Source organism: Gallinula chloropus, assembly GCF_964237585.1.
Source record: "Gallinula chloropus genome assembly, chromosome: 1".
Lineage (NCBI taxonomy): Eukaryota > Metazoa > Chordata > Aves > Gruiformes > Rallidae > Gallinula > Gallinula chloropus.
Window position 1 is genome coordinate 194,873,723 of NC_140085.1, and position 27,480 is coordinate 194,901,202.

Here is a 27,480-nt window from a genome sequence, read left to right on the forward strand (position 1 = left end):
TACGGTATGAAAGTCTGAGGTGCTTCTTTTCTTTTTGCTGCTTAAAATGTGCACTGATACTCACTTTGTTTACTTAATAGAACACCAAATGCATTTCATATGTGCACAGTGTATTGCAGGAGGTGCAGCGAGCTGACCTCTACCCCATCTTTCCAGTGCTGCTGCTGTAGACAGACAGACGGACGACCTGAGGTCCGCTATGACAAGTTGTCTGATGAAGAGCTGGATTCCTTACTTAATATGGTATTTCATAATCTTCTTGTTTTTAAAAATTCTCTCTGCAATAAACTTGTACTGTTTATAATTGAGCAAGAAGAATAAACATGCCCCAGAGAAATTATTTTGGGTATCTCCCCTGATCTTCCAGCAGAAGGTAACGCCAGAGAAGCTTCCAGCATCGTCTGCAGTGAGACGCTCGCTCTTGTCATGGAGATGAGGTAGATGTGGAGATGGGGTAGAAGTGGAACTTACCTCCTCTCAACTACCTGAGGCTTGTAGTCTTGTATCTCGGTAGATGTAACATACAGAGTATATGTGGCATGGCCTGGGGAGTTTCATGGTTCACTTGAAGCTCTCCCTTCCACCATGTGTGAGTGCCAGTGTGGGATTCCTCTCCACCCCCCCCTCACCCCCCACCCAAGAGGAATTTGGGCTCAGAAACATGAGCTTGTTGGTGGCTGGAAAAAAGATGCACATTTGTGTCCTGTTGGCTAAATCAGTACCTACTGGGGTATGCACAGTCTGGGGCTTGTTTGAAAGATGAAGGCAGACCTTCCTCTTCCTCCTGCATAGCCCAGTGTGCTGTGCTGTGATAAAACCAGCCACCAGCCTTGTCATATTTCAAGGTCGGTGATGTTCACTGGCAGCTGGTAACCCTTACTTCTGGTTTACTCTTCAGAGGCAAATGGCTTGAGGATTTTGCTAAGGGTTGTTTTCCCATTTACTTTATGTGTAATAAGTATGTCTGATTTCAGGTAACACTTGTAGCTTCAAAAGCTGTAGGTCAGGGCTGTGTTTCTGTGAACTGCCGATCACTTTTAGTACGGGGGGGCTGAGAAAACCTGTTTCTCCTCAAAATTGAGTTCAGAGGTTGTTTAACGTAGAGGAGGAGGCGCTGTTTAGGAATGCTGCCTGCTCCTGCAAGCAGGGGAGGGGTCAGGTTTGGTTAGAGGATGGCTGCTCCTTCAGAGCTTTGGGTGCAAACTTCTGGGTCAAGATCAGCACAAGGTTATTTTAATTTTCTTTTAATCGGAGAATTCTGTAATTCATAGAATTGCAGGCTGGTTTGGGTGGGAAGGGACCTTGAAGCCCATCTAGTTCCAATCCCCTGCCTTGGGCAGGGATACCCTGCACTAGTCTGGGGTGCCCGAAGCCCCATCCAACCTGCCAGGGATCCAGGGGCAGTCCCAGCTTCTCTGGGCACCCTGTGCCAGGGACTCACCACCCTCACAGGAAGAATTTCCTTCTAACATCTAACCTACATCTACCCCCTAGCTTAAACCCATTCCCCTTGTCCTGTCACTCCCTGCCCTTGCAAATAGGCCCCTCCCCAGCTTTCCTGTAGGTCCCTTTCAGGTACTGGAAGTTGCTCTAAGATCTCCCCGGAGCCTTCTCTCCTCCAGGCTGAACAAGCCCAATTCTCTCTGCTTTGTATCAGAGGTGCTCCAGCCCTCTAAGCATCTTTATGACCTCCTCTGGACTTGCTCCAACAGCTCCAAGTCTGTCTTGTCCTGCAGACCCCAGATGTGGACACAGCACTGCAGGTAGGTAGAGCAGAGGGACAGAATCCCCTCCTTGGATGTCCTGGCCTCAGGAGATGATTCATGGAAGGTGGATTAAAACAACTGGAAGTGGAAAAAATTTTCATGAGACAATTATTCCTGCCAGTACAAGAACGTGAACAGCTTGTAACTCTGTCAGTGTTCCAAGAGCCTGAATGTGGAATCTTTAGCTGAAGACAAACTAAATTCTGCTGCTGCTTCTGTTCGTTGTTTCAAAGTCACAAACTGAACTGTTCTGTGCAATAAATTGATGCTACCTCAGGAAAGAGATGTTTAAACACGGTGTTTGTGACGTCAGATGAGCCATTCATCCAGCTGCTGGAAGAAGCTGCAGGCTCCCCCAGCTGCTGAACAGGGACAGGGTCCAACCTGCATCATTCATTACACACAAAGCGCCTGTTTTCAGAGCTGGGTGTAAATTTTGTAGTGACATAAACACATTGTAACTTGAAGGCTGTGATGTAATTGAGACAAAGACTCTGGTAGAAAAATGAGAATTAGGGAACAGAAATACTGGCGAAGGCAGGAAATGCTGGTGGGAGCAGAAGACTGAGAAGGTAACGTGAGGGGTTGTGCTGAGGCAAAAGAAAAAGTAACATTGAGGGGAGTGTCTGTAACCTAAGAGCTTTGTCCTTGGCTCACTGGCAAGCCCTGGTGTGACTGCTGGAGCTCTGGCTGCAGGGCAGAGCAGAACCAGCCTTGGCCTCTTTTGCTGAATTTGCCCAACAAGACAAAGCTGGGAGGTACTGATTATTGTCCGTGTTCAAACTGGAGACTGACAGGACTTGGCAGATCAGGATGAGAAGTCCTGGCTGGAGCGGAAGAGTGGGCAAGGAGGAGGAGAGAACCATGAGTAAGTTCCCCTGAAGGTGTAATGTTGCTGCCACCCACTCAACACTCTTCAGTAGCTGGAGGCTGAGTGCACGCTCTATCCATGTCACTTCTGGGAGGTGACCTGCCCGAGATAACTGATGACTAAAACATGTTTCTTATTTTCCTTCTCTGGTGATGAAATTTCCCAGGGTGAAGATTAAAAAGCTTTGAAACAAACAGCCAGTTTCCTGAGAACTTCTGTGTGAGCTGATAGTGCCCCAAGAAGGTGCTGGATGCAGTTGTGCTGCTCTGGGTCTCCGGCAGCCGCAGTGCACGAGGAGAGCTAAGGTCTCAGGTTTATTTTTACACCGTGGATCTCAGCTTTGTTCACAGTGGTAACCATTGAACTTCCCCACTGCAGCTACAGCAATTGCCCAAGTATTGTTGTTCTAGAAAAATCTTTGACCCCATCTCAGCCTTTTCCTGTACTTGAGTCACTAAAAGTAAAGAAAAACTCCAGGACCATGGTAAATCCCAGCTTGGTGGAGATGTTCTGTGGGTCACACACAGGAACGGCTGTCAGCATCTCAGTACCGTGTTGCATCCTAAACTGATGCCGGGTTTGTGGTGTCATATTGCAGAGAAACATCCTTCCTGGACTCAAAAATCCAAGGGAATGTCTTTTTCCAGAGGAACATCCAGCTGCAATATATCAGTGGCTTAAGCCTTCCTTGCCAGGAGGTTCTCTGCTCCTCACATGTCACTGCAGTGTAGCTTTTCAGTCCATTGGCTTCTGCCCTGACCTTGTTCTGGCAAATGCCTTTGAACCCAGAGCAGAATGTTTAATAGCTTCTCCCTTGGAAAGCAGCCAAGCTGGAACAAACGCTGCAGAACGAGCCTCCTGCCCTCGTTTACCCAAAACACGCAGGTCTGGACCTGTGGCAAGGTCTTGGCTTTATATAACCCTGCTGCACCACAGGCTCCAAACCTCTCACCCCGGACTCACGGTTAGGTAACCTGTGTTCCTTTGCAGCTCGGGCTGGGGACGGATGCAGCTGGACTGTAATATACATAACCCAGCTGCTTGGCTGTGCAGGGAATTGCTGAGCGAGGGCTCAGACCAGCAGCATGCCTTTCATGGCGTGATGCAGGCCAGCACAGCCCACCCCACCCCATCCCATTTAGCCATTTGATGGTTCTGAGCTCCAGCACGTGGACTTTGGTTCCATTAAAATGGCTTCAGTTACCACACAGCTTACAATCTGGGCGATGCTTGTGTTTCTCTGGCTTTGCGTTCTCAGTGAACACTCGTGGGCTGTTTTTTTTCCTGTTCAAACTGAGAGTTTCTTAGAAGCTGGGTGTCAGCTGGTACACTGCTCAAACACAGCTGAGGCTCTGCTTGGATTAGAGTTGGGAGATGTGGTCATTTTTCTGCATCTTATGGCCTGACTGGTGTCATAGAATCGTCACAGGATATATTAGGTTGGAAGGGACCTTTAAAGGTCATCCAGTTCAATCCCCCCTGCAGTAAGCAAGGACATCTTCACTAGATCAGGTCGCTCAGAGCCCTATCAAGCCTGACCTTGTCCTATAGTTGTCTTCTGCAATGGCAACACAGTAAAGAAACAGTGATGCTGGGAATTTAAGGGCAACTCCTGTAACTGGAGCAGCCAACCCCAACTCCTGTTGTTTCAGGAAGAGTCAGGAGCACCAGCCATGCTGCCTGGAAGCAGACTGACCGGCCTCTCTGTCCTACAGCATGTTGCTCGTTCCTGAGAGGTTTTGCCCAAGACCTTGCCTTCTCCCTACAAAAGCCTCACGCTGGCCTTAACATTAATCCTAGAAAAATCAAGGGGATTCAGGGCACTTCACTGAACATGTTTTGCTTCTGCTTTGTGCAGGCTGCTGGTGGCTCAAACCCTCGTTAGCATCTTGCAGATTTCTTTTTACCCCCCTCACACAAACCCAGACAGCTAGGGCAAAAGGCCTGACAGTCATGGGAAGAGGCTGTTTGTTTTTTCCAAGGTACCAGTTTGCATTCTCTTCCTGTGTATCCTGCATGTGGTGTATTATGGGCATGAGCAAAGAGAAGCTTGAGGGATGGGCCCTACATTTACATCGCTGGGAAATGTAAATGCCCTTTGGGGAGTGGTGGGAAGAAGGAGAGGCCTTTCTCAAACTGAAAAGCTGTTTGGCATAAGCCATATTCTAATCCCATGCCTAAATGAAAAGTTAAACTAATCACTTAGCAGAACTAATCTCTCCCAAGCCAGCCATTTCATGAGGAGCAGTACAACGTGCTGAGAGAAAGGCCGTGTAGCTGAGGGCAGGCTTCTCTCCTGCTGAAAGCATTACCAGCTCGCTAGCACCAAGCCCCGTTCACTCGCGGTCGCCTCGGTTTCTGGGGTAACTTCGGGCTCCAGCAGGGACACGTCCAGACTCATTTAGATGTTCACTACATGGCGACACAAGTGAGATTCACAGAGAGGTGAAGGCTCCTACCTTTAGACCACTGCTTGCGAGCCCAGTTTCAGAGGAGCTGGAGGCAGTGGAGCCCAGAGCACAGTTCTACTCACCGTCACCTCCAAGGAGACATCTGCTGAGCAGGAATACTGCAGTACAGGGTGAGATGAGACACTGCAAGCTACAGGTTGGTTAATCACAGAATGCATTGGGTTGGAAGGGACCTTTAAAGGTCATTTAGTTCAACCCTCTGCAGTGAGCAGGGACATCTTCACTCAGAGCCCCATCAAGCCTGACCTTGTTTAACATACTTGAGATGTTGGTGGTTTTTCTTTCTCCACCCAGAAAGAAAAAACCTCTCAAGGGTTTAAATAGGATTTTCTTAGTGCTTTCACAAGTTTCTAAACAGGAAACACCCAGGCCAGGAGCCTGCTTGTGCCCATGTGACTGTGTTGTGTGCTCTGGACAAGGGTCCACAATGGGCAACGAGAGTGGGAAAACCCCCATTGACCCACCACACTAAGATGCATATTCACAGAGATGAGCCACAAACCAGACCTGGCCAATTTTTAAAGAAGAAAATAGAAAATTGATGACTGATTATGCTCTGTTTTCCATGCTTTTTCCAGTTATTTTTGGTTAGGTAGGAGGTTTAGGAAGACAGATAAAATGCATTCTGACATTCCATCTCTAGCGACAGTTGAGCTATGCTTGGGTAAATTAAATTCTGCTTTAGGACAGTAATAAATATTTTGTAACAGTTCTATGTGTTGTGGCAGCCGGCATTGCCTCATTCACTGTCTGATCAAGAGGAAATTCCAATTTTGTCAGGCTGCAAGTGGGGACCACAAAACCTAAATAGTACCTCGGGTCCTTTATTAGATACATGTGCAACCACATGGCCTGAGAAGCCCAAGAAGCTCAAGAGAGTTCTCCCAGCAGTGAGGAAAGGAACCTTTTGATTAGCCATCTGCACGTAGATGTACCTCTTGTTAAACTCCTGTGTGTAAATCACACACTCAAGTCAAAATCAGTTTCCACAAAGCCCAGTGCCACACACGCCTTGAAGAACAGAACAAAGATTTAATGAGCAGAGAACATTACATTTCTACTTTAACAGCCCAGCTTGCCTGGTTTTATCCAACATTTCCTTTAGATAAGGCCTTGATCATCTCAGCTGTGATGTGCCCATCAGATTTACTAATACCATTTTCTTCGTGGTTCCTGCTCAGCATTTCTTCCGGTTCTTTATGAATGGGCATGGCTCTTCCAACCATACACATTAGCTGTGTCTCCAGAGGACCCAGTTTTAAGTGTTCCTTAAGAAGAAAGAATAGTATTCTTCTGCAATTACATAGAAAAGCAGCTGTTCCTCAATAAAACCACCCAAACCCCAGCAACTTTCTGTTTAAAACTGACTGTAGAGATGCTGCCCTGGGGTTGTTGTGTTTGGTCATATAGGTGTTAACGAGCTTGGTTTACAGGCCAGCTCATCCTGGGAGCTGCTGCCCTCTCTTCCCCTGTGTTTTCACCAGTAATGCTTTCTCTGCAAACCAAACTCTGCTCCCACAGTTCAGTTCTGTGAGAAGAATCAAACTAAGCCAACAGCTATCCCCTGCCAAAAGAGAGAGGTCCAAGTCCAGCCATGTGCTTCCACCACGTCTGCGTTGGCTCTGGTCTTCTCCAAACCTCTGAGTCAATTCAGTTGACTAACACAACAGAAGACTAATTCAGGAGGAGAACAAACAAAAAGGCAACTTTTTCTGCTGGGTTAGTGAGTGAATCAGCTACAGGAAAGTGCACTGTGGGTTCCCTAAGGGATGGAGAAGGACCACATGGCCACGTCTGGGGTGAGAGAAGAAGGAACCCAACAGTGCAAGCTCCTGAATCACTCCTATTTAATGAATGTTTTCATAACAGTTGCCAATGCAATGTCACCATTTGCAATTTCGTTGTTATTAAGCACCAGACTGCCAGCAGCACCTCTGTCCCTCAGCGGGGGTGGCTCTGCAGCGCTAACAGCAGGAAAAGGGAAGTGAAGCTGGTATTCATCTCCTGAGGAACAACTGCAAGGACATAAATGCCTGGACACGTTGGGCTGGGTTTTTTTTAAAATGTTTCACTTGTCTATGTAACAACTCTATAGGACAGACCCTCTCCTTAAGTCAATCTCTGATCAAGGACAAACCCCTCTACTCTGCCCTGGTCAGGCCCCACGGAGTGTTGTGTCCAGTTCTGGGCTCCCTGGGATAAAAAAGACAGAGATCTCCTGAAGAGAGTCCTGCAGAGGCTATGGAGATGATTAAGGCCCTGGAGCATCTCCCCTCTGAGGAAAGGCTGACCCAACTGGGGCTGTTCAGCCTTGAGATAAGAAGACTGAGAGGGGATCTGATCCATGTTTATCAGTATCTGAAGTGTGGGACACAGGGGGAAATGGGCAGCCTCTTCTCAGTGGTCTGTGGGTACAGGACAAGGGACAATGGCCTCAAGTTGGAGCACAGGAAGTTCCTCACCAACATGCAGAAGAACTTTTTCAGACTGAGGGTGACAGAGCGCTGTGACAGGCTGCCAGGGGGGTGTGGAGTCTCCTTCTCTGGAGATATTCAAGACCTCTGGACACCTCCCTGTGTGACCTGTCCTAGGGAACCTGCTTTGTCAGGGGGGTTGGACCCAATGAGCTCTGGAGGTCCCTTCCAACCCCTACAATATTGTGAAATTCTGTGACACAAGATGATTTCTCTGGCCACAAGTTTCAGTGTATTAATGAAACTAAACACAAAATTTCTAGAAAAAGGGGAGTTACTAGTTTTGGTTGCTTGGGCTTTTTTAACCTCCTTACTGAGTGTGTCTGAACAGAATAATCTAAAGAAACATTATGGAGAAGTATCTTCACACCACATGTCCTGCAGTCTGCTCCACACCGATATCATCTTTAATTTGCAGTAGAAATTGGTGATGTAATGTATTTTCCAAGAGTAATTAGTTTATTTAGAAATGTATTGAAGTTTTCATAACCCGAGAGTGTAGTAACAAAGGCACCCAGGAATCATCTTTTCACAACCTCAGCTCGAGGAGGATCTCCTAAAGCAGGTGCTACCACCTCTCTCAAGAACCACACAAACTCTGCCTGTTTACATGTGACATGTACCTTTTACTTTCTCAACCCCTGTATTTTGCAACCCCAGAGCACCTTCATTCTGGCTCTCTGACAAAGGAATAAATTACTTGTTGATCCTTTAGTGCTACTACACAACAGAAATTCTAAAGGACCAGCATCCAAGCAAAGGAGCCTGTGCAATGCCAGAGAAAACTGTCACTAGGTGACATCCAGGATTCTTTCTAGGGGGAGTTTAACCCTGACACCCACATATACTAATTCCCAGGACACCGTTCAATTGCCAAAACAACGTGCCTCATGCTGTGGGGAACACCTTAAGGCTTCCAAAACATCCACGAGGCTGGCTGGAAGGACACAGAACCTGTGCTCTTTCAGCCCAGCAGCTGAATGACAGGGAGTGTCCTGCTCATCTCAAATCAGACCAGATGCCTACAGTTAAACATCTGAATTGGGTGCTAGGTAGGAGCCACTGGTGTTTCTCCTGCTGTAACACCATTAGGAATAGAAGACTCCCGCCAGTACCTCAGTTTCCATACTGAAATACATTTGTGCCAGTGAAAGACTCCAGTACTTTAACTCCTACCTGGAAATCTTTTTCATCTTCATACAAGCTGTCAAAGGTTGGAGTGAATAACTTTTCCCACAGCTCTGCATCCCTATCTTGAAGCTTCTTGCTCTTTATTTCAGACCGACTCTCCAGAAAGGTGTTTTTTTTCTGGCAGGAGACTGTGGCACTTCTGAGGCTTTCCTCTCCATCTGTCTTTGCTTTTTAAAGAGAAGAACAGTGATGTGAATGCAATTGTTAAGCTTTACAAAGCTCAGAATTAGTACTTGGTACGAGCATTGCCTGCAGTCTTTAATGGGGCTTGGCCAGTGTAATGTAAAGAACAGCTTGGTAAGATCTTTAATTGGCTTTCCAAGCCAATTGGCTTGGGTTTTCTCACTGGTATTTTTATGATTACTTCTGTTCACAATTTCTGATCAAGATCAGAAACAGGCACTGATTGGAAATCAGAAATAATACCTGTGGGATGGGGTAGGGGAAAAAATCAGCTTTTATCAGTTCAACTAAAATGCTGTGTAGCCCTGAAGAGTTAAAAAATAGGAAAGGCAGCAAAAAACAGTATAAACTTTTTCTATGTCCATGTGTGTATCTCTCTATGTACATAGGTACAAGCTCCTGAAACACAGCTAGTCTGCTTATAACCCCAGAAGAGCTCACATCTGCAGTTGAGTAATTCTCAGGCTGATAAGACAATTCTGGACATGAAATAGCAAGCTATATATGTTTGCCTGGGACAGGGACTTGACCCCATCTTATTGGAACAAAACCTACTCCTCCCAGTAACTACTATAAGGGTCTAGTAAAGGTACCAGAGCAGAAGTGTTCCAAGTAAACATACATCTAACTCAGAAGCCTTAGTCAACAAGCTTGGTGGTGCCTAATAGCTCCAGAAATGCCAACCTGTGGCTGGAACTGCCCAGAACTTCAACAGACCTGTTCATGTACTGATAACTGTATGGCTTCCATTTTTGGAACTTATTTCTTCACGTTAATTTTGTTCTTTCTATTTTTCCCTCTTTCTTCTACTAACATAAAGGGAGTAAATAAAACATGTGATTGTAAGGAATTCATACCAAGCACCCTGAATGGATAAGCACACCCATACAGTCCTTCTTGCCTAAAGGTGTATACATTTCCTACCAGAATAGATGGAGGTTCAGCCCAAACTTCAGTACCACTTACCAAGTGTTTCAGCTCAAGCTGAGTTCAGTGCAATTCCTTCTGCTCTTGCAAGGGATTTGTTTATAATATAACTCCAGTGTGTCTCCACAAGCTGAATGACTGCAAACTTCAAGTGAAAGCCAGTGTAGAGTTCGAGAGTGTCCTCTCAGGGATGAGATAGAATGAAGTCTATCATGTTCTATCATGAAGTCTACCTAGCTCCAACTCGCTCATGGCAGGGGGGGATGCAACTTGATCTTTGAGGTCCCTTCCAACCCAAAGCATTCTGTGTTTCTATGATTCTAAGTCATGATGATATCAATCGGTAAGCTATGAATTATATCATTACAAATGATGGGCAATCCTATTAATTACAATCCAGGCTAGCTCTATATGTGTAATTACTTCAACAATTGAACCACCAATTTCAATTTTACACCTGTATTGCAGGCAGACTGTGGTTTCATCTTCTTAATGGAAACTTAGGTCTGCCATTGCTGTGGTGGCTGTAATTAAGTGGAAAATTAAGTGTTCACCATGTAAAACAGGCAGTTTGATTAAAAAAACACAACCCCCCCCCCCCCCGAAATACAAGGTATTTAAATGTTTAGTGATTCATCTGTTCTTACATGCTGCTGGCATGTGCATTACCTGCATACAGTCTATACTCTATTTCCTTCCTTTCATCCTTAGGAAATTCCTCTTGCAAGACAGCTGCTTGGGTGAGAAATGAATGCCTATAAAATTAAAAATAATGAAGTGAAACTCAGATTAGAGGTCTGAATTTCCTCTCTGAATTGTCCTTTGAAATCTTTTGGTGAGAGGGGAGGGTGCCCTTTCTGAAAGCCACTTACTCCTTAACCACAGATGTAGAATAGCGCAATGCTTTAAAAATGTGATGGAGGCAGCCAGGTAGCTTAGCAGCTCATACATTGCTCTTTTTTATTCTTAGTGACTAAAATTCAGCTATGTTCATGAGACTAAAAGAAAACAAATGTTGTAGTCTCCAGTCAGTCCAAGACTTAAACCACAGCTGGCAGCTCTCACTTAAAAGCAGTCCAAAATTTGGAGAGGAGAGAAAAATGGTCACTTCTTAAGACTTGGAACTTTTTGATGCAATATGGTTGAAATCACTGAGCTGGGACTGGAAAATGAAGATGGATCATTCCCATTGTTACATTGTGCTTTTGATACCATTAGTGTTGATATTTTGCAGCTAAATTAATCTTCCTCTAGGGAACATGTTAAATAATTTCAGTATAAAAGAAACAAGACACTTCTGCGGGCAGATCTATCACAGGGCCTCTTCCTTACTCAGTACCAGGTCATCTGCTTCACTTGAGATTGCAAAACCTCAGATATTTCCATATTAATCTTCACATCCTTAAACATTTTGCTAACAATAAAGGGGAAAAAACTATTACTCAGCACTTGGTCTGAGATGCTGGGGCTGAGACAATTACAACACAAAGAAACTATTTTCCAACCCCAGTGGTATCCCCGCTAAAAGAAAGCGAGTGTTTTAGGGCTCAACAGATTAGTAAAGAACCCAGTTTCTTCCCCAAGTTTCAGTATTTAGGAGGTTATAATGTCACTGTCACAGACATAAGACCCACACATACTTAGTCAAATCCTGCTTCTCCTCAACTAGGAAACTACCTTGGCTTTGTTGTGGGAGAACCCAAATAGGCCCAGGGGCAGGAGAAGGCATTAACTTAAAAAAAAATTAAAATTAAATCACTTTCAGTTTGTAAAGGCATCACATTACCTGGGTACACTCAGATTCTGAAGTTTCATATCAATCAGTTTTGCCACTAAATTGACATTTTTTTCTTCCAGGAGCTGAACAGACGCGTTCAAATCACTAACTTCCTTTCGGTACCTCTCAACCTTTTGATAAATTTAAAAAAAAAACAACAAGAAAATCTTAGAAAGACTCTACCCATTTTGGAAAGCTTTCACAGTAACTCTCTCAATAGCATTCACCTATAAAGAATGTATCAGCAAGACCACACATTTAGTGAACAAAGCGACACATCTTCTGGCAGAGGGAGGGCCTCTCTGGTTCTTTCATACCCTTTTTAGAATCCTTTCCTGGCACAATTCTCTCAGTCACAGCCACACCTTTGGGCTATGCAACCCTGACAACAGGACTTTCTCATATGTAGCTGAACAGATCTGGGAGACAGAAGCTCTGGATTTTTCTTTTTTGTGTTTTCACATCAGGGAGTCGAGAGAGAAGAAAAAAAACCTTCTTTGTAGAGTTAAATTCAGACTCTTTCCCAGCAAGTTTTTTTCCCCAATTCCTGCCTACACACAAAACCTTCTTCTCCAGAACTGGTAAAGCTCTCAGTCCAAGGGAGCCATGACAGTGGATAACCACCAGGTTCTACTTTTTGTTCACCTGGTAATTGCTCCATGTTTCCATGAAGATATACTAACTGAAGGACAGCAGTTATCTGTTCCCACAATTCTTCTCACTTGTCCTGAAGTGCAAGCAAGTTCTTACCCCTTCACTCAGAATTGGAACCTACTGTGGGACAGAGACCTTCCCAGGAATCTCAGTCACATGCACATCTTTACAAACAGTGCCTGTGATCTGAATGCATCTGTTCTCACCAAAGCCAAATGAACCCAGCTAAACCATTCAGATTTACAGTTAAAAATCTAGTTCCCATTTACCCAGGGATTAAAAAAAAATAACTGAAAATGACATGACATTAACCAGTGACAGGATGTGGCTTGGCATGATGAGGTGATGCAGCTTTGTACCATCTCGGTGTGACAGAGTAACCATGGAAAAATGTGACTAAAGTTTCCAAATCTCTTCAAATTTGAGAGGTAACTAGTTTGGGGCTGTTTTGGTAAGTTACTTTTCAGAGTTGATTTTCAGTTTGGCCACTGAACTAAGTATTGAACTGAGGCAAAACTGAATTTTTTTGGTTTATGTCCCCAAAAGAAAATACTGGAAGAATCTGTCAACTAGATAGAACCATTAGCCTGGAAGAAAATATTTCATCCCTATAAGAAAAGCAGAGCAAATGAATGGCTGAATTCAGAGGGCTGGAGAAGTTAGTGATAATAATTTTGTTTTCTGCAATAATTCAAAGCACTAATTCATAACAGAGGAAACTAGGAACATAGGAAACTAATTCATAACATAGGAAACTTCTAGTTGAGAGGAAAGAAACCCACATCCCTCAACTCTCAGGAGAGGGCCTGTCAGGACTTAAGAGCACTCCAAAGTGTACGTCCCCTGCTGACACTGCCTAATGTGTGTAAAATTCCTATAGTGTTCAGTGAGATGAGGAGAAGGGAATTCATACTCATTCAGTGGTATGATGTACAGATTTGAGCTCCTGGTTCTTATAGGGATTAAAACTTTAATTCTTTCCTGTTGACCCCTATCTCATTGCCTCAGAAGCTGTGGTTTGGACACTCTCCTTGGAAAGTTAAAGATGGAGGCTCAGAGCTCATTAGGGGGAAGAAGGAAAGCTGTATCCCTGCATATTGGCAAGTATTTTACACTAGTAAGTAAAACAGAGAAACCTCTGCCAGGTTTGTTGATGTGGCACTGAAAAATAAGAAGTTCATTTATTAATTTTCCAAAAGGTTTTGCTCAGTTCTAAATTGTGAGGTGGTAAAGATGGGGAAGGATAGTTCCTCCCTCCAACTCGCTTCCTTAGATTTGATCACAACAAAGAATCTGTATTGACTGGAACAAAGACCATCAAACTTTGCCCATGGAAATGCAGTTTCCCAAGTTTGGCTCACAAAGGTTTTTCATAACAAACAGTTACAAGTATCTACTATATAGCTCTAAACTGCCATGAAAGGACTGTATAAAAGCTATCAAGTAATCAATTACAGCTATGTACGATTTTGATTTTCCTCTCCTCAGTGTCCTAATCATCTCCAGGGTTTCTTTATTGTCTTCTGTTTAGTCTGGAGAAAAGGAGACTGAGGGAAGACCTCATCGCTCTCTACAACTGCCTACAAGCTGGTTGTAGCGAGGTGGGGGTTGGTCTCTTCTCCCCGGTAGCTAGAGACAGGACAAGAGGAAACAGTCTGAAGTTATGTCAGGGGAAGTTTAGGTTGGATATTAGGAAAAAAATCTTTACTGAAAGGGTTGTCAGATATTGGAACAGGCTGCCCAGGGAAGTGGTTGATTCACCATCCCTGGAAGTGTTTAAAAGAAGAGTAGATGTTGTACTTGGTGATATAGTCCAGTGCTGGACCTAGTAAGGCTGACCAGATGGTTGGACTTGATAATCTCGAAGGTCTTTTCCAACCACAACCATTCTATGATTCCCTTGAAGGCCATCTCAAGCCCTGTCTTCAAAAATGTTTCCAACATCCACATCCATTTCCTTTCAGTATGGCAGCACTAGGACTTTAACATGAACCAAAACTACTCTCTCTTCAAATACTTACAGGGTTGAACCTTTGCACTATTTAGTATCCCCATCTTGAAAGATACAATACTTGATTGTATAGCTTAAGTGCTTGGGCAGGAAAACGGGCCCTGCATTTGTGAAAATAGATGGTCACCTTTAACCTTTATTCATCGCTCACATACACTGTCAGGATTACAGATTCATAGACTCAGGATTGCTGATTAATTACAGGACAATCACTCTCCTTTTCCTATGACAGTCTTCAGATATCCATCACTGGAAGCAGTTGTGCCTGTACTTCAGGTGTTTCAAACCTGAATTCAGTGCTAAGTGATCATCTTACCTCTTCTTTCAGCCATTCGTTCTCTTTGAGTTCTCTGAGACTGCTTTTGTTTAAGTATCTTACAGCATTCTGAGGAAACACAATTTAAGATCATCTCATCTGAGAGCGGGACTTCAACAGCGCTGCATTCTATAAAGAAGAACCTTCTGCTGTTTAGCAGGAAGTAATTAAGAAACATCCACACAACAGACTGCAGCATCCCCTGAGGGATTACAAGGGGATTTAGTCGACAAGACCAGCTGTTTCTTCTCTCTCATCCAGCCTAGTGCAGTTTATATCTCGAGCAATTTACCAATATTTTGTAATTTCCCATATTAAATGAAAAGATTTTTGCCCATCAAGTTCTGCTGTGTTCCCACCACTGCTCAAATCGTCCCGTTTTTCAGAAAATCAAAGCTTTAGATATTAAAAAAATCCAGTAATATCTCAAATGAGGCAGTACTGATCTATCACAAGAGAACTAAAAAATGTAGAGGTCTATGCTAATGAGCCAAGGCTACAATTTTTTATATCAGTAAGTGGAAAGGAACAACTGGGAGGGAAGATGCCCCCATAGATCACAGTAAAAAAAGTCCTTTAGATTATGTTCTCACATGATTGAAAATCCCAGCACTGAAGTCAAGGAGTTTAAACACCTAATGGGTCAAAACATGCCCCTTATCATCCCCGTAGCCCTCTGATGGACCCTCTCCCTGTCTGTCTTGAACTGGGGAGCCCAGAACTGCACACAATACTCCCGCTGTGGCCTCACCAGGGCAGAGTGGAGGAGGGGAGTAGAACCTCCCTCAGCCTGCTCACCACACTTCTCCTGATGCACCCCAAGTACCATGGGCCTTCTTGGTCCCATGAGGGCACACTGCTGGCTCATGGAGAGCTTCTTGTCCACCAGGACTTCGAGGTCCTTTTCTGCAGATCTATTTCCCAGCTGGTCAATCCTTCACCTGTACTGGTGTATTTCCATGCAGACTATCTCTTAGTGTGTTATTGTTTTTTGAAGTCCACGCAAACATCAAAATCAAGGTCATAGCAAAAGTTAGGTGTTCTTGAACCAGTGATATCAGTATGTGTTGCCTCAGTTTCCCAAACTTTGTAAAAAAGCCCTCACATCTACTCATTGCTACCTGAGTTTAAAAAAAAAAAAAAGAGACATGTTTAGTAAGGAGATTTACGCTCGGTTTATTCGAAAATTCTAATTCAAGTCAAAATAATCATTAATTCAGAGCACATGAATCCTAAATATTATGAAATATGGTGCCATTAGCAGTTTTTAAAAAGGCAGAAGCAATACCTCAGGGGCCTGTTCCATAATTAACTTCACTTGGCTCTCAAACAGTCTGTCATTTTCTTCTTTCACTGCTTCCAGAGCATTTCTGTAGTATTCTTCACAACAAAAATCAGAAATCAATATTTCACATCAATTTCTCCTGACAACAAACAGATAATTGGCATGTTGTTCCTGAACCAGAACTTATCAGCCAGCATAGATGCTGCACAGAAAAGGATTCAAAGATTCTTCTCCATATAAATTACCCTCCTATATCCAAAGGACAGTAATGACAACTACAGCAGCAGCAATCTGAAGTGGCTTACACATTTCTGATGGCAACTACAACAGCTGAGCAATCCACTGCTAGCTTTATCTGATAAAATACTGGTACCTTAACACTAAATTTTGTCTCTATCAATAGCAGAGGTCCTGGAGTCACATGACAGATTTGTGTACGAATGGGTTTTGTTTTAGGCCTATAAACACACTGGATCATCTTATGTACATGGCATTTTTTCAGTGGGTTATTACACAGAGCCTAATAAACTTTCTGACTTACCTAAACCCTCCATGAATTCCTAATTTGACAACAGGACAAAACAAAGAATGTGGGAATCACCTCAATGACTTGCTTTCATCATCACTTGTGATTATTTGGCAAGCACTTCTTACATCAAACTGAGGTTTTTCGGCTTCAAGTCCGAGTCCCTCACTACTGAACCATTTCATCCTCCCTTTCGGTTGTCTTTGTGCTATTCTAAGTAGCCCAGTGCTGCCTGGAATTTTCTCCTTTGGAAGGAATGAATGCAATTGTAGTGATTTTCTTTTAAGTATGGAACTTTATACTTGTTCCAGAGGCTTGACATTCAGCTGAGTTCTGCACTTGTGCTACAGACAGCCTATTGCTGGTCTGGCTGTACATGAGTGGTCACGGACCCAGTGTGAAGTCAAATACACATTTATTGTGTGTTAGTTCTTAATTTAACAGCGGGAGCTGGCCTGCCTTCACCAACCCATCTACTCACAGAATCACAAGGTTGAAAAAGACCTTTAAGACCAAGTCCAACCGTTCCTGTCCTATGCTAAACCATATCCCTAAGTACCTCATCTACCTGTCTTTTAAACACATCCAGGGATGGTGACTCAACCCCCTCCCTGGACAGCCTGTTCCAGGCCCTCACAACTCTTTCAGTGAAAATTTTTTTCCTAACATCTAATCTGAACCTGCCCTGGCACAGCTTTGTGCCATTTCCCCTTGTCCTATCTCCTGTCACCTGGCTGAAGAGACCACTGCCCACCTCTCTACAACCTCCTTTCAGGTAATTATAGGCAATGACAAGGTCTCCCCTCAGCCCCAGCTCCCTCAGCCACTCCTCATATGATTTTCCCTCCAGGCCCTTCACCAGCCTGGTTGCCCTTCCCTGGATTTGCTCAAGGACCTCAATGTCCTTCTTACGGTGAGGAGGCCAGAACTTGAGGTGCAGCCTCACCAATGCCAAGTACAGGGGCAAGTCTTGGCAGAATGAAATGGAAGTATTTGCACACTATAATTAATGAATCTTTTCATTCTTTCAGGTAGTTAAACAACCTGAGCTGTACTGGAAGAGTGAAGGAGGCACTGTTTAGACATACCTACTCTTCCTCAGGAGGCTGTTTTCCCTAATTCTCTCAATGCAACACTGTTTTCACAGATTCATAGGGATTGGAAGATCTCCTCTGGAGATCATCTAGTCCAACCCTCCTGCCAGAGCAGGATCACCTTGAGCAGGTTGCACAGGACAACATCTAGATGGGTCTTGAATGTCTCCAGAGAAAAAGAATCCCCAACCTCTCTGGGCAGCCTGCGCCAGGGCTCTGTCACCCTCCCAGTGAAGTATTTTTCTCATATGGAGATAGAACTTCCTATGTTCTAAATTGTGGCCATTGCCCCTCATCCTGTCACTGGGCACCACTGAGAAGAGTTTGCCCCTTCCTGTAGGCACCCACGCTTCAGGTATTCATAAATGTTGATGAGATCTCCTCTCAGCCTTCTCTTCTCCAGGCTAAACAGACCCAGCTGTCTCAGCCTTTCCTCATACAGAAGATGTTCAAGTCCTCTAGTCATCCTGGTAGCCCTCTGTCAGACTCTTTCCAGTAGTTCCCTGTCTGTCTTGAACTGGGGAGCCCAGAACTGCACACAACACTCCAGCTGTGGCCTCACCAGGGCAGAGTGGAGGAGGGGAGTAGAACCTCCCTCAGCCTGCTCACCACACTTCTCCTGATGCACCCCAAGTACCATGGGCCTTCTTGGTCCCATGAGGGCACACTGCTGGCTCATGGAGAGCTTCTTGTCCACCAGCACTTCAAGGTCCTTTTCTGCAGTACTGGTTCACAGCAGGTCAACCCCTAACCTGTCCTGGTGGTTGGGTTGTTCTTCTGTAGGTGTAGGGGCCTACACTGGTCCTTGTTACATTTCATAAGATCACCATAAGGTTTACCCCACACCTCATGCAAGTGTATGGCTCCCTTTTGCTTCCTCTTCCTCCAGTAATTTTGCTTAAATTGACATCTCCAGACCACATGAACTGTGCAAACATCAAGCCTTTCAGTGGTACTTACAGAGACAGAAACATCTTCATCTTTGCTCATTCCTTAAGCCTGTTAGACAGTAAAGAAGTGAACAAGCCAAATTTGCTGCCACATCGCTCTGAAAGCTTGTTAGTTCTGGGTTTTGTTTTGGGTTTGTTTTGGGGGATTCTTGTGAGGTAGAAGACTGTATTCACCGGCCACTTTATAAGTTTGATTTTAGGAAGCTGAGTAAAATCCAGTAGTGGCAGCATCTTTTTGCAGTATGTTAATTAGGCAACTGTTCTATGTACCACCAGAACAGTCTTTTCACAAATAAATACACTTCCATTTGACCACAGATATTTAGCTCAGTACCCTGTGACACACAGGAGGACAAACTGAATGTTCCTACTGGCTCGTTCTGGCATTCGATTAAGAAGAGAATGGGCTCTTATATTTCATATTTCAGCAGCTGTATAATGAGTTTAAAATTGACTAAGAATACAGAAAATGCATAATGAAAAATATCAGCCTCTCCTCAATACAGGGTCGGTGTCTGGTAAGCTATCTGGTAGCGTAGGAAATGCAGTGCAGATCTTAATTGTGGTAAAATATGTGTCAAGAGATGAAAAGATAGCTAGCTGGCTCTTATCCACAGTAGTTTGATGCCTGGTAATGGTTGTCACAGAATATACAGAGACACTTGGAGCAGTGTCACTGCCTGTTACTACCAGCTGCTTGGCTGTGGTCATGCATACTGAGAGGGACATAAAGGAAGAAAACCAGGACATTTTTCTCCCCATAGAAGCGTGGGTTATGTAACAGCAAAATATTTAAATGATTTTAAAATAATGCAGTAGTAAAGAAAGCTTTGTAAAGCACTCAGCACCAGAATACATAAACTCTCAAATTAATTCCGCTGTTGTATCAACACTGAAACTGTTCCCAGTGTTTGTATGTGTCCCTACTGGCAATTTTGCAGGGTCTCATACACAAGGCTATGCAATCAGGAGGCATTCAGGCCACTGGCTGAACAGCTCCCTCTAGTTCTGCATTTAAACGAGAATGATCAATTCAACAGACCCTTTTGAAACTGAGCTCATGGTACTTTCCCATCAAAGGAGTTTTCAACATGTGAAATGCTCATAGCATGGTAAGAAGCAACAAGAGAGGAGTCAACATTTTCAAGTATGACTCCTAAGGGAGATCTGTGTGTAGGTGACCTAAATACACAGAGACTTATTTTCAGAAAACCACTGTCCTTCACAGTAACGTTTTTAAGATGAGTTGTCTGTATTTTGCAAGAAAAGTTTTCAGAAGACAAGGTCATCAGTTTCTTAAAGTGTTCTTAATTTCTGAAACTTCCTAGAATTCTTTAATAGAGGGACTTTTATGGAGATAGAGAGTTCTTCCATTTTATAGAATCATATATGTTAGGTGCACTGTCTTGCAGAAGAAGAATTAAATTACTATAAATTGAAATCAAGATAAATTTATAATTTAATTAATTCCCAACAGTAATAGAAAAAGAGCTTGTAAGACTTACATTGCGTGGGCTGTAAACTGACCTGTAGCCTTGTGAAAGTTGTCTTTGGTTTCCCTGATATCTTTTTCCAGATCCATAATCCTGTCGGCCTGTGCTTTAATTCCTACATTTCTGTACTCCAACCAGTAATCCCTCTCAGCCTTCTTTACTGAAACTCTTTGCTCAGTTTCTTCAATTTGGGAATGAAGATCTATTAAAGAGAGAATGTCAGAAGACAAGTTCACTACCAACTACTTGAAGTGGTAGTTTGTAATTCTTACACCATCAAATTATTTAATAAAGGCATTTTCACTGAGATCAGAGAAAGAAGGTGACTTTTCTACATTGCAATACAACATGACAGCCTTAGATAATGTCACAGGCCTCCATCATTGCTGAAAACAGCATGACCTTACTCTGCCAAGGGAAGACAGCAGTTCTTACTGAAATGTTGAACCCAAAGACACATGTGACTTCACTCCCATTGAGAACGTCAGAGGTGGCAGCCAGAAGTTTCAATAATCAAAACTGCTCCTTTTGCTGCTATCAGTTTATTTATTTTTAATCTTCCAGTGAAGCCAGTGCATCCATAAAACAGAGACTAATATACAGGATTTCTGTAAAGACCCATTTCTTTTGAATTTTAACTCAATTACCGGATTTACTTATAAGCCTCCACAATCTCATACCACATTTTGAGAGCTTAATTTTGGGAAGGAAAAGTTTTATGCTTTTTTATGAGACAAGAAAGTCGCATCTCTATTTAAAATGCAAAAAAAAAACAGTACTCAATCCTAACTGTGTAAACTGCAAACCACAGTTCCATGACTCACAATGTACCTTTCAGAAGTTGTTTTTTGTCCTTAACATATTGCCACATTTCTTTCAGCGACTCTTCCACATCTTCCCTAGTTACAACCTCCTTCTCATCTTGTTCTTTCTCCGCCTTTTCTATTTGTCTTAGTATCTTCCTGATGTGAGCCTGCTGTTTTTCCTTTAGAAGGTCATTCTATGAAAGAATAACAGAAGAAAACATATATTAAAACACCTTCAACTTAGTTTTCAAAGTTACAAACTGAAGTATTGAAGAAAAGTAAAATCTGACCCAGTGCCAGGGTACACTGCAAAACCACTCAGCTGAATAGCTATTTGAAAAGGATGGAGCAGAAGGGAGAGTTCACATCTCAGAAGTTTCTCAGTAACTTCAAGATCATAAGAAGGAAATGACAGACAAACGCCTGCCATACATTCCTACATATGAATAGTCTCCTGTTGCCTGGAAAGAAAGTTCCTGTAGGTTATTTAATAACAATCTTTATTTGTAGGATTTATTTACTTTGCTTTAACATTCTTCATGACAATTAACCACCTTCACGTAGACATGTCAGAGAACCAGGTCACTTGCATGTAACCCCAGCAGAGAGTCTTGTCAGAGCTGGAATTAGTTATGCCTACTGGTTCCACAAGTGTGATCATATCACCTCGCCCTGACCCTAGCAAGTGACACTCCAGTTATTGGAAATTGCTGATCGTGTACATTTGCTCCCAAAGGAGTAAATATATCAGCCACACTGTAACAGTAACTATGCAATAGAGCGAGTCTCAAACATTCCTCATTTCTAAAAGGATCTAAACCACTCAGAAAAATGAAGCAGCAGACAAAGAAGGGAGCCCAAATAACCATCAAAACATGGCTAAATTGAACAAACAGCACTTCAAGCATTCTCTGAAGTACCTTGCACAGTATAAACTGTGAAAGAGTCCTTGATAGACCTGCAGAAAATTGGGGGAATAACCATATAAGACTTCAGATGTCTGCAAAGAGAAGAACCAAATGCCGCTTCCACTGATAGTTAAGGCCACAATGAAACACAATCCAGGCTTCAAGACTGAAAGAATCACAAAGACTCACAGAATTGTAGGGGTTGAAAGGGACCTCTAGAGATCCCACCATGGAGCTGAACAGATTGATCTTAGAAAAGCAGAGCAAGGATGGGGCAGGGGAAGGACAGAGACACATTGTTTGTTTCAATGTTTCACTGCTATAGGAAGTCAGGCTGCAACATTGTTTAATAACATGATCCAGTGTAAGGAGTTTTAAGCTATTTGAATTCCTTTCATTAGGTAACGGTATATATATAGAGATATAGATATATAGATACACACTTTTGAAGTTCACTGCTCTCAGTCATCAGATGCCACATAACAGTTCTTTATATATACAATTCTTTAGATACAGTTAATGTATCTTGCTCCTTGAAGTGTCACTCGGGTGCAATCAGTAGTTACGCAGCCTTGATCTAAAAATGACCCAACATAACTCTTAATCCACAAGAAGGTGAGTCTTCATCAAGCAGTCCTCAAAACTGCACCTAGACAATTGTGTTATGCTCCCTCTTCTTTGTTCAGTTTTCATTGTAACTAAGCTTGCAAAAACAACTAAGCTCCTGCAGAAGCCTGTGCAATTCCATTACCTCAGAAGTGAATCAAATGAGGTCAGCAAATCTGAATACTTGGTCAGATCTGCTCATACTACTGGCAAATAGGAAGTTAATACTATTTATTCTTTGTGCACTGCAATATTGAGGAACATTTTCAGGACTGTTTGAAAAGGCACAGCTGAATAGACTGCAGTCAAGTTGCCGACTGAGAGGGGGCTCACTGTCCTGTGTTTGCTGCATATCAAACACTCAGGTGGTTAATGAGGATCTTGTATGCATTGGAGAACACCTTCATTGAACTCCCTTTCCCTTACTGCTGTGCCCTATTCTGCAATGTTCTACTACTGCAGCTCCTGTTTTTTCTATTTTTTTTTTGCATAGTTCTATTTCAGACATTTATGCTTTATGTCCCATTTAATTCAGATAACACTAATTTTTGAACACATTGACTCATGAACTCTAGTCTCATTGACTGTAAGAAATTCACTGCATTTACTAGTTCTAGTGAATGTAGTATTAAGATTAAAAGAGCAAAATTGAGGCTAAGAGTTAAAAAAAACACATTAAAATGTGTTGGGAGAGGATGCATGGACGCTCACTCTTTCACGACATTCTTTGTTCTTTTTTTCCACTTGTTTCAGATCAACCAAAAGACGATCAATTGCTGCCTCTTTTGTCTCAACTCTGTGGAGAAAGTAAAGAAAGAGACATTCTTATGAAAACAGAAGAGAAAGGGATGCTATTTAAGCTGCATTGGAAATGTACTGAAATGTTTATTTTTGTATCACATTGCTTGATTCCTGTGGGTAGATACTACTGCCTGCTTACTACACATAAAGAAATTATTTCCCATATACTTATGGACCTTTGTGTTAGTTTTGGTGTCATTCCCTACTGAGAGATAGGCTCCCCAATTATACTGTTCCTCTGTGACCTTTAAAGAAGTTTAAGCTGGTTTATACTTTCTGGATGTTGTTTAGCTGACCTGTTGCACAGGTCACTCTTAGGGCATGATTATTTGTGCTCCAGAAATATTTATTACTCACCCCTCACTATAGGGAAGCCTAGGCAACTCACTCAGATATAGGTCAAAAAAACAGAGAATTAAATAGGATTCAATTAATCTAAAAATGTGGTTTCTTCAGCTTCATAAACTGCATTTGTACACCAAAAACTTGTTAGCCTGAAGAAGCACTACAGGAATAGGAACTGCAGCCTGAGTAATATTCTCTAAGTATGTTTAGACATTTTTATCAAAGAATTAGCTCACTGCTTTCACTACTTTCACAGACTACTTAGTCATCCTCTTTGCCACAGCTGTAAAATAAGGTTTTTTCTGGTATTCCCTCCTCTAGAATGAGAAACATTGGATTGCAAATGATATCTGTTTGCAAAATTCTCTGTAATCTTTCCCTCTGTTCCCAGAATTCATTCACCAGACAGCACAATGGAAGCAAGTATTACAATTATCACAATGTCTTTTACTGTTTCAACAGCTATTGTTCCTTCAGGTTTTGTTTTGAGGATTTTTGTCCCCTCTCTACTGTATTAAGTTATTTTTTAAAAAATATTATTTTTTTCCTGTCTGTTCAGATCACTCAGTCATACAAATTGCAGGTTACTCAGTTTGCATCTTCCGGAGTCAGTGTGCTCCAAGGTGTTCTTCAGGTTTTCCAGTAAGTATGAGGACATTAGTTAGAGAGACCAGGCCACAGAAATGGGAGTATGGCGGTGAGGGCTACAGCAAAAATATATCACTTATTGGACAGAGGGGACAGCTTGCTCATGCAGTGTGACCTCCCAAATTACCTGCAATTTCAAACTCTTTCTGTATTTTGATCAGTGATGATAATCTTAATTTCTGTTACTTTAATGTTTTCCATGAAATGTCAGTCTATACCCATCACTTTCTTAATGTAATTTTTTTTTATGAATAGAATAAACATTTGCTATTTTGTCTACTCCATATTGGAACTTTCCCATTTAGATTATTTTTTACAGTATTTGTCAGATTCAAGAAGCTAAAACCAGCTAGATTGATGACTCCTTTGAAATGATTATTTTCAGCTCTGTATAGTAGGTTTCATCTAGATGATTTCATTATCTAGAAACAACACTCTTCTCCAGCACCATGACAGTTTTCAGTCATCTACATGATGTTACTAGGGCAAGTAATTAATGGGATTGTTGTTCCTAACCAATCCTGAAACAGAAAATTACTGAAAATGCAAAATAACAAACTCACTTTGAACAGAACCATTCTTCAAGGTACAGAAGAAAAAGCAAGAATTGAAGTTAAGTAAATATTATATGCTTGATAAATCCTAAACCAGAATGTGACAGATATTCACTTGTATATTCATGAGGTGAGGCTGCACCTTGAGTGCTGTGTCCAGTTCTGGGCTCCTCACTACAAGAAGGACATCGAGGTCCTCAAGTGAGTCCAGAGAAGGGCACCCAGGCTGGGGAAAGGGCTAGAGGGTAAATCATATGACAAGCAGCTGAGGGAGCTGGGGATGTTTAGCCTGGAGTAGAGAAGGCTGAGGGGAGACCTTATCACCATCTATAATTACATGACAGGAGGTTGTAGAGAGGTGGGCAATGGTCTCTTCAGCCAGGTGACAGGAGATAGGACAAGGGGAAATGGCACAAAGCTGCACCAGGGCAGGGTCAGATTAGATGTTAACAATTTCTTCACTGAAAGAGTTGTCGAGATGTGGAACAGACTGCCCAGGGAGGGGGTTGGATCACCATCCCTAGATGTGTTTAAAAGATGGGTAGATGAGGTACTTAGGGATATGGTTTAGCATAGGACAGGAATGGTTGGACTTGATGATCTTAAAGGTCCTTTCCAACCTTATGATTCTGTATGATTTGGTGCCTTGATCAATCAAGTGGTACAGAGAAGTTACAGATTACAGAAGTGAAGAGAGGGGAAAAAGAGAAAGCAGGAGGGAAAGAGATGTAGAAAGATAAAAACAAATAGAAAAATATTTTTCTTCCCCTTTACCACTACTGTTGCTGTAGAAACTAAACATCCTGTGTCAGTACAGGACACATTCCAGTGGAAGCCTCTTCAGACGAGTAATTTTCTTGGCTATTTGAATATACATAACATATCAGAAAGCACTGTTGTTAACTTTTTTTTTTCCCTTAGAGTTGTAATACAGTTCATTTATTTCTTAGCCAAATAGATGGGCTGGTTTGACTTTTTGGATGGTATTTATTTGTGACATGATTCAGCAAAATCTGGTCTGTTTCACTGTGGAAACCTGTGCCATGTTCTTTGTAAAATTAAACAGAAAATTCCACATAAATCCTTTAAACTCCTATAGATGTCACTAAAACTATATGTTGTTGCTCTTCAGTTTGCTTACCCTGCTTTTCATTTCTCCACCAAGGCAGTACTCCTTGCTCCCTAAGTGCTGGTAACTGCTGAATAGTGGAGGCTGTTGAGGTTTTTCCCTTTCAATTTCTGTCTCTTTGATAGAAGTTATGGAGCTTAATTTTTCTCCTTTCCATCATCTAGTCAAGAGGCTGGAGATTAAATAAGTCGGGCTATTTTGCAACTACTTCATGTATTCTTCTCTTAGCTCTTATTTTTCTCTGCTTGATTTTAAGAGACCATGAAGTTACCTCTCTAATTTTAAAAATAAACCACTTTGCATTGTGCTCTGCTCTCAGCTGCACCGAGGGAGCATACTGTAGGCCTTGAGGTTCTGGCTAGTGACTATATACATCTGAGAACACAAAAGAATCTAAAAAAATACAGTCAAATGTGATCTTGCAACTTCAGAGTATGGTGATCAAAAGCTTGCTACTAACAGACAAGAATGTGGTTTGGGGTTTTTTGTTTGTTTATAATAAAACTCTTTTTCTTGAGTGATAAGCTAAATGCATTAAATTCTTTCTGACCCACTTAAATGCTTTCTTATGCTTTTAAAAAGTGTCTGTTTCCAAAATAGCCTTGAAAACCCAAAATGAGAACACAAAAGAACAGTACACAACTTCCAAAATCAATCAGCTCAGGGGCTGATAAATTGTCTTTGTTATCTGCTTTATCCATTCACACATTCTGTATGAGTGAAGAGTCAAACATGTTAAACTTACTGAAATTCTAGTAAGGCTTCTGGGGAATCTGGTTCCGGAACTGTAAATCGCCCTTCTGGATTCTCCCCTTTCTTCTTCTCTTCCATGTTTTCTGTTGTATTTGTGCTAGAAGTGAGATCTAAAGGGCAAGTGGAAAATAAGGGGATGAGGGAGAGAAAAAAAGAGAGAGAAATTAATGAGTTACAAGATCTCATATGCTCACTAGCCTTTGTCACTTGTAACACGTTCTCAACAGTTCTGAAATGCACAAAACAAGATGTTTTGCTGACAACAATAATCTAATGCTACCCAGGGCAGCGCTCAGGCACATGTTTTTGGGACATCCTGAAGGCTGTCCTGAGAAAAGCTGTGTGCTTCTATCATCAGTTAATTACTGAATCCCTTGTTGCAGGCTGTATTTTACATTCTTGCAAATCAAACAAGCAGTTGTTCCTTATCCAGTCATTTGTCTCTTTCTTTATCTGGCTTGTTTTATCGGGTCCACCTATTAATATGCATCTCTCTCCCTTGCCTTCTGTTCTCAGAGTTCTATGAATATTTCCCTTTCACTGCAACTCTGATACCAGTTTTCATTGTCAGAGCTGGAACAAACCAGTCTCTAAAGGGAAATGCATGTCAGCAGTATTCCCTGGGAGTGTTGTCACAACTACCAACCTCAGAATTCAACTGACAATGAGTAGTTCTGTAACGGAACTGGTAGCATATATTATATAAAAGAAGTCACAAGGAAAGGGGACAGGTGAAGATTCCTCACTTTTAGCAGTCACAATCAAATGCCAAAACCAGATTAGTTCATAGAACTGTTGCTGTTTTGTGTGGCTGGGTCCTGGTGGAGAAGGGGGGGGCTGCAGGGGTGGCTGCTGCAGGAAGCAGCCAGAAGCTCTCTAGAGGCCCAACAGAGCAAACACCAGCCGGCTCAAGGCCAGAATTGCTGCTGACCAAGGCCGAG

General features: G+C 42.5%; 1 protein-coding gene across 1 annotated transcript; it reads right to left on the bottom strand.

Moving 5' to 3' along the window:
* Positions 1 to 6,193: 6,193 nt before the first annotated feature.
* Positions 6,194 to 26,617, bottom strand: CCDC83 (coiled-coil domain containing 83; the record flags this gene model as incomplete). Its single annotated transcript, XM_084275971.1, has 10 exons — positions 6,194 to 6,376; positions 8,759 to 8,940; positions 10,553 to 10,638; positions 11,670 to 11,791; positions 14,642 to 14,710; positions 15,930 to 16,021; positions 20,024 to 20,191; positions 20,821 to 20,989; positions 23,021 to 23,105; positions 26,532 to 26,617. The coding sequence occupies 10 exons, from the start codon at positions 26,615 to 26,617 to the stop codon at positions 6,194 to 6,196; spliced, it is 1,242 nt and encodes a 413-aa protein (XP_084132097.1).
* Positions 26,618 to 27,480: the final 863 nt, after the last annotated feature.